The sequence below is a fragment of the Anolis carolinensis genome, chromosome 1, assembly GCF_035594765.1.
Source record: "Anolis carolinensis isolate JA03-04 chromosome 1, rAnoCar3.1.pri, whole genome shotgun sequence".
Taxonomy (NCBI): domain Eukaryota; kingdom Metazoa; phylum Chordata; class Lepidosauria; order Squamata; family Dactyloidae; genus Anolis; species Anolis carolinensis.
In genome coordinates, this window is record NC_085841.1 from 270,142,348 (window position 1) to 270,157,763 (window position 15,416).

General features: G+C 37.8%; 1 protein-coding gene across 1 annotated transcript in view; it reads right to left on the reverse strand.

Annotated features, from left to right (window-relative positions):
• The window catches only part of otog (otogelin), a gene marked incomplete at its 5' end in the record, with an annotated part of 110,491 nt that overhangs the window by 62,094 nt on the left and 32,981 nt on the right, over positions 1-15,416 (reverse strand). The window contains 8 exons of the mRNA XM_016993132.2: positions 2,879-3,157; positions 6,227-6,394; positions 8,051-8,077; positions 10,067-10,223; positions 11,489-11,605; positions 12,677-12,796; positions 13,671-13,817; positions 14,390-14,524. Of these exons, the coding sequence (XP_016848621.2) occupies positions 2,879-3,157; positions 6,227-6,394; positions 8,051-8,077; positions 10,067-10,223; positions 11,489-11,605; positions 12,677-12,796; positions 13,671-13,817; positions 14,390-14,524 (1,150 nt within the window). The remainder of the gene's footprint in view (positions 1-2,878; positions 3,158-6,226; positions 6,395-8,050; positions 8,078-10,066; positions 10,224-11,488; positions 11,606-12,676; positions 12,797-13,670; positions 13,818-14,389; positions 14,525-15,416) is intronic.

Below are 15,416 nucleotides of genomic sequence, written 5' to 3' on the forward strand. Positions count from 1 at the left end.
AGTGGTTTAACCCACTGCGCCACCAGGGGCTCCTGGAAGACTAAAGGTCACTAAAAATAAAATTCTAGGATACAAAATGAAAGAAATGAGATTGACTAAGATCCTTAGGTCTCTCTTTAAGGCCACATTGTTATGCTGTAAACTGTAAAAGGGATTGTCCCTAAAGAAAAATATTTATAGTATTTATCTATCACATTAGTAGATTAGAGAGCTGGGCCTAATTTGAATTTCAACAGGGAGAAATGTAATATATTATTACACTTAGACATAAATGCATAAATATAGGATGAGTGAAACCAAGCTCGATAACAGTACATGTTAAGCGTATCTAGACCACAAGCTGAACTTGAGTCAACAGCCAAGGTGATTCTAGGCTGAGTACAGTACAGTGTCTGGGAGAACAGTCCCACTCTGCTTTGGTCAGAATTCACCTAGCATACTATGTCCAGTTTTGGCCCCACAATTCAAGAAGGTATTGACAAGCTAGAACGAGTCCAGAGAAAGCTAACCAAAATGCTCAAAGGTTTGGAACCCAAGCCTTATGAGGAGAGGAGAGGGAGCAGAGTATGTTTAGCTTGGAGAAGAGAAAGTTGAGAGCGGACATGACAGCCTCTTCCCTCTGCCTTTTTCTTACCTCTCTCCCTTCTGCTGTTCTTTTTGAGCTTCTCTTTCCATCTGCCTTTCTCCTTCCCCCTACATTAATGCTTCAGTTTCTTCCCTGCAGTATTTTCTATCTCTCTCTCTCAAATGCCTCCTCTTTTTTCCACTCATTTTCTGCTTTGCTTCCTGGCATTCCATTTTGCCCCTGCTTCCTCTCTCCCTCTCCACTCCATTTTCATTTTTCTTTCTGGTCTCAGCATCTTGCATATCTTCTTCCAGCAGGCAGGCATTTGGCAACCTGATCAAGTCTACTTGAACATAAAGTGCATCTGAGTTCATTACCACTCCTGTGCGCATTGTGTGCACAAAGACAGAAGGTACTAAAAAGTCAAGCTAAATAGTAATTTTATGAAATTTTACTTAACAGAGTAATTTTCTATTTTAATAAGTTTTTATTCTATAGTGTAATCTGATTAATACATACATTGTAAATCAATTGTTTTGTTTAATATTATCGATTCCATAAACATTTTCTGGAGTCATGCCAGACCACTAAAAATTCACATTTTCTTTTTGCGATGGTTAATATCCCTTACATTTATGGTCAAAGGTTGGTCACCCTTGTGGTGGAATCTTCTTTTCTGGAGGTTTTTTTAACAGAGGCTGATGGTAATCTATCAGGAGTACTTTAATAGTGTGTTCCTGCATGACAATGGGTTGGATTGGATGGTCCCACATACAGCTAAACTTTCCTTGCCACTCATTCTACTTACATCAAAAACCCTGCAACTATAAATATGGACAGAAAACTAAACGTGTTAAGATCTTAAAGAACCAAGTTCTTCTGAAGAGTGTGAAGCAGTTTTCTGGGCCAAAGATGTGCAACTCTGGTAATGGGCAGGATAACCATACCATCTTAATGACTAATGCTCATCATGAGTGTTATTCATCACTCTGTAATCAGAATGTCAGGAATCTGTCATCCTTTAGGAAATCCTGAATTTCTCTGAGCCATGAAGAAGTTTTATTCATTTGCTTCAAAAGTTTAACTATCCAGAGGAGTTAACAGCTTTTTCTGCTACTGTCTTTGGAAAAACAAGAACACTGAGGGCATGGGGAAGCAGTTCCCTAAAATATAAATAATAATATATTGCTCTTCCTGTTGTAAATCTGTGAATTTGTTTACAAAAATAAACCTGTTAGACTTAATGTTACCACAATACTTTTTGTCCTTTTTCATGTTGTAAAAGAGAGCAACGTGCTACATATTTGAAAACTGCTCCTGTTTAGTGTTCAGGCACAAAAGGTAAAAAGAACTCAAATTGATGATATCAAGTACCTGTGCCTTATCATAGTACTATGTCCCCTCAGAATCCTAATTTCCAGTATCAGCCTTGACAGAAACCTGCTTGAAAATGTAATAACCCTCTTACTAAGAGAGCACACAAGAACAGTTTTAGATATAATGTGGATGAAAGCAGCCACATGATCAGGAGACAATCAAGAGAAAGTCTCAAATAGAGAATCCATTAAGCAAACCCAAAACATTATATGGTTTAGTCACAGAGTTCATAGCAATCAATGTCTCATTGAGAGTAATAGTATAGTATTAAACACTTAAACATTATGGCATAGACACCAAGAACTGGAAAGCCCTGGCCCTTGAACATTCTAACTGGAGGTCAGCTATTACAACCAGTTCTGTGGAATTCGTAGAAGCACAAATGGAAAGCAAAAGAGAGAAATGTGTCAAGAGGAAGGCACATCAAGCCAACCTTGACTGGGACAGCCTTCTATCTCAAAACCAATTCTCCACTGCAGAAGAACATGTGGATCAAGAATAGGTCTGTACACTTACCTACAGACCCACCGCCAAGACCCTACATTTGGAAGGCTATCATACTCCGACAAGAGGGATTGCCAGTGATGATGATGAGTATTAAAACATCTTATTACCTATGCCCACAAAACAACTGGCTTGGGACTGCTAGATTCTACCTGTACAGGTTATTTTATATTCTGATCAGAAGAAGAAGGGGTCAGTGATGTTTGAGTCATAATACAGATAGTCCCTATATTACAAAATGGAGAAATATGCATTCTGAATTGTAATCCAAGGTCATTATAGTCTAAGGAAATATTATATTAATAAGTATTGTGGCACAGAGATGATAATAAGAAAAAATAACATTTCTTTCACAACAAAGTAATTTTATGTAACTTATCGAATTGGATTTTTAAAAAAGGTCACCACTACAATTCACATACATGCACTTACCTACAAGTTTAAAAAGTGTAGAGAGTCTGAATGCCTCAGAGTGACGGTATTTAACAACATTCACGGATGACACTGAAATGTGGAGGAAGGCTCCTGGCACTGCAAACGATTCAAAGGAACTATATCCTGAGAGCCATGTGTCTTTGTGGATGGTAAATGTTGATCTATTCTGAAATTTTTCATTTCTTTCCCATTTGGCAAGAACCAGGGTATTATTAGAAGCTAAGAAAAGGAAATAATTTGGTCTCTCTGCCATTTCAAATGAAACCAGGTTTGGATCTAGAAAACAAATAGCAAGAACAAAATGTCATTCTCTTTGCCAAATCAATTTTGTGGAATTACTTTTTATATTTCTTAAAAGCACAAACAGATCCAGACATACTTAACAATAGAATCCAGAAGTATCTATTCTGTGAGATATTCGACTATCGTTATTTTATAGAGAATCACAGCACACTAGGTGTGGTGCAGCTGGCTAGTAACCAGCTGCTATAAATCATTACTGACCGAGAGGTCATGAGTTCGAAGCCCGGGTCGGGTTAAGCCTCCGACCATTAATAGCCCCGGCTTGCTGTTGACCTACGCAGCCCTGAAAGACAGTTGCACCTGTCAATTAGGGAAATTTAGGGACGCTTTATGCAGGAGGCTAATTTACAACACCATAAAACTGCCAGCAAAAAACGAGGAAAGGAATGCGAAAGTACAGCCACTACTGGACGGTGAAGCAACAGCTCCCCCTGTGGCCAGAATCGTGAAGCTGGAAAAATGTTAAAAATGCCTCTGAGTCTGTCTAATGTATGTTGTTTGTCTGTTGGCATTGAATGTTTGCCATATATGTGTTCATTGTAATCCGCCCTGAGTCCCCTTCAGGGTGAGAAGGGCGGAATATAAATACTGTAAATAAATAAATAAATAAATTTCAGTTTCATAAGAAAAATTGTTCTACTTTTCATGATGGAAAGCAGGTATGAAATTAATTATTTTGCCAATACAGTAGAGTCCCAGTTGTCTGAGATAAAGGGGCAGGCCCAATCTCGGATACCCGAACTGCTCAGATAAACTGGCAATCCGGTTTAGAGAAGCGCCCTTTGATCGCTGCTGCCTAGCAATGCTTGCAGGGTGATTCCCAAGGGACGAGAGTTTCCTCCAGCAAGGGCCTGGCCGAGGGAGATCCAGGGAGATGTCCCTTTGTGAGGGCTCGCCCCTTGTGAAGCACCCTACGAGTGCTGCTGCCTAGCAGCGCTTGTGGGGTGCTTCCCAAGGGGCGAGGGCTCGGCCCAGGCAAGCACCCCACGAGTGCTGCTGCAGCAGCAATCGCGGGGCGCTTCGAGGGCGCTTCCTCCTCCTTCTCCCTCTCCTTCTCTCGAGTTCCCTTTGCTTGAAAGAAGGAGAGGGAGAGGGAGGGGCGCCCCCGGCAGCGCCTCAGATAATATGGAGGCTCGGTTAACCAGGACTCAGTTAACCAGGACTCTATTGTACTCAGAAAATACCCAAACAAACATTACAGGATCTTTATTTAGTTTCTTATCAGGCAACTGTCCTGTCCCAGAAAATGTAATGATAAGTATCAAAAACAAATAATTCTCTGTAATTTTTAACATGGATTTGTTCTAGAATTGTGACAGTTTTCTAAAACTAGACACACTAGTTTATAGTACATTTAATTTTCAAGGTTAAACAATGTAAATAGAAGGGTGACAGAACTGAAACCCAAATGAGCATCAGTAGATCCAAGTATTATTTCATCATACATTGTGTTGTACTGCTTAAAATAACCATAAAACTACTGTAAAATCAACTATTCCCCTCAGGGCTGGATAATATTTCTTGAAAAATCCTGCAGAAAGAACAAATAATCTCCATTAAACAGGTGTTGCATGATGCACTCTTCATTACTCTGGAATATCATCTAATTTTCCAAGATGACAACATTTATTTACTCAGTGGATTACAACTGCAGGAATCTTTGGACATATTCTTGCTTATGTACTCTATTCAGAAAACTACTATTACCAGCATAAACTACCAGTACTTCCAGTGTTATCATTACACTGATATTCATGACAGATCAGGGCCAAAACATTACCTCTCTTGATCAAGGGCAAACATATAAATGGGAGTGACATGAGCATGTCCTAAAATTAAATTATGCACAGTTTAATTTCATCCACATATTTCCCTGAAAAATACAACAATTAATCGCTCAATGTGGGCCTATATTTGTTCTACCTTGCTTTCATAAGAAGTATTTCAATACTATAGCTCAGAATGTATCTCTTAGGCATCTGTTCAATGCAGGGGTGGGAGTGAGTGGATTGCAAGTATGTCCTTGATTCCCTACACTTATGGGCTTGCTCAGAAAGACAACTTGCTAAATTCTTGATTTCTATTAGAAAAACAAAAAATGTTTTTCATCATTCTCACAACAAAGAACTGTATATACTTATGTAAAAGTCAAAATGTATTAAAAACTATTCTTCAGAGACTTCTGTTGCTTAAATTCTTAAAATTCATACAAGAACCCATTTTTTTCAATAGTCACACAAGCTCAAAGCATTTTTCTAAAGGTGATGCCAATGTGTATCCAAAAATCATCTTTCCCTTCTTTCATTTATTACAAAGAATCAGAGTTTTTATTGTTACCTAGATGCTCACTACACACATTACATGAACGCAACATGAGAAGTGATGCAGTAAGTATCCTACAATACTATTTGCAGGCACTTGTGCTTTCTCAGTTAACCACAGTGTCACTATGCAACTATACTGTGAACTTGGTTGACCTAGCCACTTGTACTTCATTAATTCCACAGCTGATAAGACATTGCCAGTTTCCAGATTTCTTCCAGGGCTTTCTGCCTCTGTTCTTGCCCCAGTAAATGTTAAAGACTGCTGGGTCTACATAGTTGTTGATCTGAAAGCTGAAGTGTCAGACTATTTATAAACCGGCAACAGGCTTGTAAAAAACCACTCACTGAGTGCAGACCTTGGCAGAAGGCCTTTTTTCTGATGAGCTACTGAAAAGTGCAAAGGAACGTTTAATTCTCCCTCTTAGCAAATCTTTTAAAATTCTAATCCAGGCAGAAGCCACCTCTGCACTGTTAGAACATAGCAATGTAAAAAAAAACTTGCTGGATTAGAACAAGGCTAATTGAGTCTATTTCTTTTTATTGCAAATACCACAGTAGATCAGCCAAGATGTGTTTGAACGTTCACAGGAAGGGGACAAAAATAACATCTTTGTTCTGTTGTTTGTGCCCAGCATTTTATACTCAGAGTTACAATACTTCTGATGCAAGTACTAACTTTGCAAGGATTCTACAAACTTTACAGTAATAATGAGTTTACCGTGTGCTTTAAGCTTATACAGTCCTGATGTCAACATAAAGTTCACAGCATCTCCAGGAGCAAAGCTGTCTCCTCTTGCTGGAAAAACAGAACCATCCAGCAGGTTGGCTGCGACTGCAACTTCTCCGTCCAAGTAGCTGGCCAGCTTGTAGGGACCCTTTCCTAGAACTGTCAAGAGAAGGCAAGGTTACATTTCCTGTTGAGTGCCACAAATGCTTCTGCCTCACATGTTTATTAGGTCAGCCATAAAGCAGTAATGAAAAACAGCACCATTAACTAACAAACTTCACAAAATTATGTGTGAACTATGATGCACACAAAAGCTCTTACATGGGAGCTATTACCTTTGTAAGCTTATCTTCAAACTATTTACATATATGAAAGTGAAATATAACTGTGTTAGAGTACTTCCCTATATTAATCCTCAAATATGCAAAGCTGAAATGTGTCATTCTCTCTGTCATTATCATGGGGAGCTAGAAGGCAGAAGTAAGACATTAAAGTTGTACGGAGACACAAATTTGATGATGGGAATAAAGATGCTCACACCTGCCCTGATACTTGGTTTAGGGAATTTCTTTTTGCCCATTTCCACCCAAGACTCATTTGGAAGGACTAGAGCAACATGTGACCCTACAGATATTGATGGACTATCATCATCCTATCATCATCCATGATCAAATCTATACTGATTAAATCTAATGGTGGTTTTAGCTTAAGAACACCTGTTGCCCAACTTCTTTTGAACTATTTTGAGGAAGTCTATTAATAGGTAATAGGGCTGCGGTGGTAATTTTTTTCAAAGAACATTCATCTTCAGGAGTTAATTTCCCCACTTTAACAATGAAATAATTTTACTGACCTCTACATTTTATGCCATAATAACCTGCCAGGATTTATCACATATATATATTCTGATAAATCACAGAAATATGAGCCAATAAATTAAATTGTAGGTGGCTTGTACTTTCCGTAAATAGTAAATTTGCCAAACAGCCCTGAAAAGGTTCCCATAATATCATAATAACAAAGTAAATGAATTCATGAAAACTATGCTAAGTTGCCACCTCTGAAGCCTTTTTTCTCCTTCCTGTCATAGCAATATGGGTCACTAACAATTATTATAGCTTACAAATGAGCTCCCCCCTGAGGCTCTTTAGAAAAGCACAGATATGAGAACATATTCTGACCAGCCCCAAATTATATTTAAGCATTATTTTTTCTTCTGCCCGCGTGTAGAGGCAAATAGCAGTAACGGTCATTCTGAGATCCAGCATCATGATCTAGCTGCCCTCGAAATGTTAAATATGGCTCCAAAATGAGGCAATAAAGTTGAATTTACCATATCTGTTACTTCCTTCTTCAACACTTGTAAATTTTACAGCATTGTCAAAGGAGTGTATCTTCAGGATTTGAAGCAGGTGTGTCATTCCTGTTATGCCTTTAAGGCAACAGCAATTGCCTATTTTCAATTGCCTTTTGGAATCGTCATCTTGTATATTATTTTTCTTACTTTCACACATTCCCTTGCCATTTCAGCCTTTCAATCTTTTCAACTGAAATATTGTTAAGAGAGTGAGCTACCAGATGGAGATAGCAAGACTATTCTTCTAAAATGGGCAAAATAGTTCTGTTGATCAGATTACCAAGAAAATTGTTAGGTTTTTCAGTATCATGATAAACAGTAACTTAGGAGAGCCATATCTGTATCTTTAATCAATTATTCATGCTGTTTCAACAAATCTGGATAAGATGCTAGTTTTTGAAAAGATGGCCAGAAGGAATAATGTTGTTAGTTATTATCAGTTCATATCAATTGCTTACCTTTATTGATATATTCACAATCATAAGCTAAAGAAGCGAAAAAGAAATAGTTAGCAACAGCCATTAGGAATACAAGTAGGTATTGTGTTTCATATACACATGTTCTATAACCACATTTCATTTTCACTCAAACTGAAACACAAAATTAAAAGTAGCAAAATGAATGTAAACATTTTATTAACTGCCATTTGAAGTTCTGGTAGACTGGGTAATATATCTGCTACAGAATGAAGAACCATCTTTATTAAGCAGGATAATTATCCTTCTATGACCTCTAGTGGATAAAAAATTAACTTAGCTGTCCTTCTCATCACACAAAATAGCTATTAGAAGATTCAAATGCACTAAATAGAACATTAATCTGAATTTAAAATTATACAAATTCATTAAATGACTGATCATACAAATATCCAAAAATGGAAATGGTATTAACCATAATTAAAGCTAAAAATGCTTTAGTTCTAAAAGATCTATGCTTAAACAAGTTTCTTTGTTTTTCTCTCTGGCATCTTTCTAACTGTTGATGTTTAGGGATTGATTGTAATTTATTTGAAGTCACAGAAAGACCAACTGATTTATTCTAAAATAAACTGTCTTGCGTCTGTGTGATGAAATGGACTTGAGACCACAAAAGCTTATGCTGGAATAAACCAGGAGTAATTGCATTCCTCGGCACCTTTTAATGCTAAAGCAGGCTAACATAGCTATCTCTTTGAATACACCTTCCTTTTTGTACTCCCTCACCTCATAGACACTAAAAACAAATTCCTAAAAATGAATGACCATCTGTGGTTTTACTTTTTATTTATGGAAAGGGTTATGCATTTTGTATACATAAAAGGTTCTGTATACTTAAAACGTTCACCTGAAAAACTGTTTTGAGTTGTTGTTTAAAATGAAACAGTATGGAGTAAACCACACTTTCCAGCTTATATAAGCACTGCGTGATCACTGACAAGCTCTATCACAAATCACAGTATCACAGGTCATACCGACCACCCCCATGACTCTCACTCACACATTCTGGTGTGTGGATGGGACCGGGAAGGGGATGGGATGAATACAAGGAGGAAAGGGGCATGCACACATGCACTCAAGTGTTCAGGGGACCAAACAGAGTGGGTGGCTGGGTGGGAAAGGCTTGGGAGGAGCATGAAGAGGGAGGATGCTTGAGTGGACAGGTAGGGTGAAGAGGATGGGACAGAAGAACACAAGGAGGGATGGTGCACACATGTATCCCTTCATGCACTCACTTCGGTGGGACGGGGATGGAATGGAGGAGCACAAAGAGCAACAATGGGTGGTACACAGGTTTTGAGGGCAGATGAAGGGAGTGGAAAAGGAAAGAGAAGCAGGAGAGAACCAGGGTTCAATCACAGTGGTGAAGGAAGGATGGCAAGGGAAATGGGGAGAGCTGCAGCCTTTGGTCTTATGTGTCTGTCCAGCTAGGAGACCTCCTGCTCCCCATCCCTCCACTCCCACCTTCCCAGGCGAGTGAGTGTGTAAGGGAATGCTGAATCCAGCCATCCCACCAATAAAGGCTGTGTGTGTGTGTGTTAAATATGGTTTGGGGACCTAGAGATATTCATGTTTTTTCCACTTTGGGGGGATTATCTGCCCATAAATCCTGCAAACTTAGAGGGATGACTGTACATATAACCATTTTGCATTTCCTTGAAGGTATGGGGTGTTAGAGTGCTCAACATTTTATTCTGATTCACTGGCCAACACACATTTTGATGCCTCAAATGTTAGACCTGTTTCTGGGTATATTTGACCTGCTGATTCCAAAAATGGCACCAGTTTTCTCCGATCAACTCTAGCTTTTGAGATACAGAACATATGCCATATGCAAGTAGTCATCTTCTCATCCATAGAAAATCATAACCATATCTAAGAAACAAGAGTTGATGCAGTCTATTCAATGCAATTTTCTGAACTGGTGCCCCAAATAAACCCAGGAACAGGCCTAAAAACTAAGACACCAAGAAAAAAAGTCATAATTATCATACTTACGACACAGTCTAGGAGATCTCCAATCTACCATAATTCCTTGTTGACAACACTGATGTGCATATACTGCAACACTTGTGCAGAAACATTCACAGTCTCCTCCCTGGTTGCAACCACATGTATCCATCAAACAATTTGAATAAAACCAGGTGACATCAACCTAATGATGATAAGAAGAAATATCACTGTGATTATAATTGCCCACTCAGTGGAAGAAATGTTTTCAATACATGCCCACAATAGAGTTTGTTTAAGAGCATTTTAGCTCAATTTTAGGTTTCATTATAACAGGATATGACACACAGGACGTATTATTTAATTATACAAAGCATTTTCAGTACCATGACTGTGATTTTAAGTTTGCTCCTACAGGCGTCTCCTGAGAAGAGTTCTGGTAATATAGGAGTTGGAATCATGTGATCCTTTGCTTCCATGTGGATGTGGAGAAATTATACTACATTACATGTCCCTTAGATTCTACCTATACCTCTAAACTACTGCGTATTCCTCAGAAAATTATTTTTTTAATCCAGTTTTCTCCCTTAAAAATTTCCTCACTACCTTGTCCTCTACATCAAAATCAGCAATAAAAAAGGCCAAAATGTCTATCAGATGGAACAAAAGCATGGCTAATGAGGAACTGTCACCTCTAGCCACCCAAAAATGTGGCCATGGCAGTGTTGTATGGCCTTTCTGGGTTTCTAAATGTCCCTCTAACCTGAGAGCATACACACCCCAATATTAAATTGCTCTACTTATTGGCAAGGTAAAGGCTACATTATATTATTTGATCATCTTACTGCAGCATGTTTTACCTCTACTTGCACAAAAACTTCTACAAACAGCTAACAGACTTTTCAGAAATGATGAGGAGAAATGGGAATTAGGGGGGAAATTGACTTCTCTTATTTCACCAAGAGGATATTCTGCTGGCTATTTACTTAACACTCAAAATCTGGGTCCTCTATTTGACTCAAGAGCATTGCCAATCTCTAAAGGTGCCTCAGCCACAATGCCTGGCTCTGAGGACAAATCAACAAGAAGAGATGGACATTCATCACAATGATGGAAGACAAATGCATGTTCATCCACCTGAGAGCTCAGCATGAGAGCTCAGGATTATGGCTACCTTTGTTAAGGATCATGTTACTGCAGCTTGGCAATCAAAATCTGTCACAACCAGTTTTATTCTAATTTAAGGTAGCTTTATGTTCAACATCAGTCCTATGCATGGGAGATAACCTGGAAACCAATGAGTGTTTCGTCTACATCACTCATCTATTTTTTTTCTTTGTTGTTACAATATACTATATGTGAAAGATCAGGAGTTCTGCTCCTTATTCTAAAGTGTGGTAGATAATAAGCTAATGATACTATTATCTTAAACATTTCATGAAAAGTTATTTTCCTTTGCTGATAACTCACCACCTGATGGCAAGGCTCAAATATTTCACTTAATAGTATTCCACATTCTTTCTTGGCAAATGGTTCTCTTAGTGGATTTAAAATACATGGATGCCGAATGTCAGAACCGTCTACGCACTGAGTTCAAGGGGGAAAAAACATACATCAGAAATTATTCTTACAACCAATATAGTTTTCTAGCTATTAAAATAATCAAGGTATATAGCTTGTACTGATAGCATTGTGATTTAAACTGAAAAAGAGGATTTTTTTCTCCTTTGTCTGACATTATTTACTATATCAAGAAGTCCACACCTCAAATGTCTTTATATTTACATAGGGAGAAGCAGCTACGGTAACAAAGTACCATAGGTCAGGAAAGCCTCCAACATTTCACAAATAAAAACTGGAACACATGACCCAAACAATCTCTGAGAGTGATTATGGTGACAAAAGTTATAAATGAAGAGGAACATAATAAGCTAAAAGATGTTGTAGCAGTTTGATTTTGTCTGAACCTACTGAAAAGAGCCCTTCCCCAGGTTAATTAAAGATACTTTTGGACTTCAAACTCAGTTTGAACCAACTGAAGAAAACTAAGAATAAAAGTGGGAAGGGCAGAAAAATCTGTGACATTTAAAAGCATCTGAAAAAGTAAGATCTTAAGGATTATTCAGATTGTTCTGCCAAATTGGGAGCAAGTGCTGTTGCTTCTCATACTATTGGCAGAGCCCTAAGTGAGTATCTAATTCACTCACAGCCACAGTTGCAGCCCAACAATTTTGATAATTCCATACATGCTCATATTCAAACCAACCAGTAACATTTGTTTTATATTCCACTCAATCCCAAAACAGAAAACTGTAGAACCTGGAAAATGGGAAGAAGATATAGATATAAAGTAATAGGTTTTATAAATATCTTTAAACATGATTCTCAGATTATCTGGACTAGTCCTCTCTGGATTTCAGAGTTCTAGCAAAATGTACCACCATCACCCCTTGAGTTCAGAAGCTATTCCTCCAGTAAGGTCATTCCTCCAATGACATTAAGAAGGGATGAAGCTGTCCCATTTATGTCACTTTGTGTGTTGATTATTCAAAACACAGAACATAATTAGAACTACAGAATGATACATAAAACTGCTGTTTGGTTTTAACAATAAAAAATTAATGAAATTATATGAATAGTAAATCACTGCTTATTTACCTCTCCTGCTGCCCAACTACTCCCAAATTCTTGTGCATTTGTTAACTCAAAATTATCTGGAGTCCTCATTTCATTTATTGTTTTTGAATCAAAATTTCCACATAAGCCGGTCAGCTCACCCTAGAAAGCAAACAAAATTAATATGACCAGCTAATAACATACATGTATTCTGTTCAAGAGATAAGAGTATTCATTTCTTGAAGGGGAAAAATCCATCCCAGCATAGCATTACACTTCAGTTTTTTTAAATTAGAAACCCCAGTTTAGAAAGAATCACCACAGCATTCCTCCTAGAGCTTGTTCGTAACTTGGGGACTGACTGTTTATTTAAAGTGACTGTTGATTAGGGCAGTGCACTGTAACATTTTGAACTGTGTGTAGCTTTGTTCACTGTACCCACAAATCCTGAAACAGATGTATGTGCATTCAGCAAACACTAATTTAAGGTAATGCTTCAGTAATTTTCTCTTAAAATATATAAGCTTTTCAATCTGAAAACACTGTTTCACTAAAACATGTTAACAGAAAATACTATCATCCAGATTGCATCTCTGATTTTGTGGCTCCCCACAAAAATATTTTAATTGTATTATAGTATATCCAGTAACAGAAATGTGTGTTTGTATCTGTGGGCATAACAGTGATATAAATACTTCACTGTTGGATTTCTCTTAGATACAAGTCTTAGATATGAGATAGTCTTTCATCCTGTGCTTATTAAGTTACCTAGAACAATGTTTTCTTAAGACTTTCAAATCTGTGTTTCTCAGATATCTTTGTTTATTAGTCTAGCCTGAACTAACAAGTCAGTTAGGTGACCCTCCCAATACTGCAACTAAAAGGCAAAGACAATAAAAGCCTGTAACATATCAAACTGTTGACTTTAGTGAGAGAATTCAACCAAATTCATTTCCCACTTAAATCAACAAAATTTCAAAGACATTTACTGTCGATACTTCATGCCCACAATAAGAAAATATGATTTTTTGCTTACCTGCCATTGAGGCCCTATCTCCACATGAACAGTTGTTCTTTGATCCCACATTACTGTGATGCGTTCATTAGGAAAATTAACAAGTGTGAAAAACCCAGCTTTCCATATATATATTTGTTGTAATTTGTCTATGTAACTCAGTGGACTCTGGCCAAAAATAAATAAAGAAATAAATAATCAGACTGATAAGACTGCAAAAAAATCAAACAACATACTGCTAGTAAATAACTTTAAAAACACTTTTTTAAATTATGCTAATGTTCAAAAACCCTTTTATATTTAGGATTTAGGTAAATTTATACAGTGGGCCCTTGGTATCTACTGGGCTTTGGTCCCAGGATTTTCAGTCATTCACTGGTTGCCTTGAAGGATGACTTCTGGGAGTTGGACAGCAGACTCTGCCCGTTATCCTTCCTGAATCAGCCACAATAAATTCATGCCTTAGTTAACTCTCCATTAGGTTACTGTAATACACTCTACATGGGGTTGCTTTTAAAAATGTTCAGAAAATGCAGCTGGTACAAAATGCAGTAACCAGACTGGTGTCATGTGTGCATTTTACAGAGCACATAACACTGGTTTTTGGGTAATATTTTATTGTGGTTTATTTAGTTTTTATTTGTTCATCACATCAGGGCTGGGAGGTAAAAAAAAATACACACACACACACATCCATAGTCAAACCAATATATATTCCATTCTGTACTGTTAGAGCTTACCAGATCTCCAGTGTCATCATCAAATATTATGAATGATTTTCCAATGTTAATGAAAATAGACTTTCTGCAAATTATTCCAGTATTAAAGCAGTTAACATTTTCTACAATGATGGAGAAACTAGTAATTGAAGAACTCTACAGAAGAGGAGAAAAGCAGACAATTACACTTACAAACAAATGATGAAAACAAACATACCACATTCACTTATCATGAAGCTGGAGGGACCTGGAGTGTGCTGTTTTGGCAATAATTGAATTTGGTTGTGGAAGCTTGCAAAGGCAGCACAGTCTCTTCTTGTACTCAGTAGAGGTTTTTGATTCTCCTTGAAGTGGAGAGAACTGAAGCCAGAATCTGACAAAAATAGCAAGCTACTTTCCACAATGCCAGAGTATAGAGATAACAGTCAGAGGAGTGTCTTGGAGTTTGATTCCCTTAAAGCAGTGGTTCTCAACCTGTGGATCCCCAGGTGATTTGGCCTACAACTCCTAGAAATCCCAGCCAACTTACCAACTGTTAGGATTTCTGGGAGTTGAAGGCCAAAATATCTGGGGACTCACAGGTTGAGAACCACTGCCTTAAAGACTGGGTCTTGGAGAGGTAGCTCAATGTTTTTAATTCAAAGGTATAGCACCTTACCCATTCCAGAAACCTGCTTCAAAAGATGCTCAGGTTATTCTATGGGAAAACAGGGTTCTGATTCCACACAAGTGGATTTAGGGAAGAAGTGGAAGGTTCAACTGAACTATTTGTCGTATGAAGGCCCAGCTATAGGATATCTGGATCTGAAGGTATGGAAACAAGCAACTGATTAAGTAGAGAGTGGAGATGCTCTCATTGAGGCAGATGTTATAAGCCACATAATAGTCATAATATAGGTTCCATCTAAACTGGGGTGGTCATCCAAATACAGTGGATATCTGTCTTAGTAAAAGGAGGGGGAATGCAAAGGGCCTCCCCAAAAGCAGTGCTGTCTCAAATCCCTGTAAGAGTAAGATGAGGAAGGGAAATGTTGGAATTGAGTTAGAG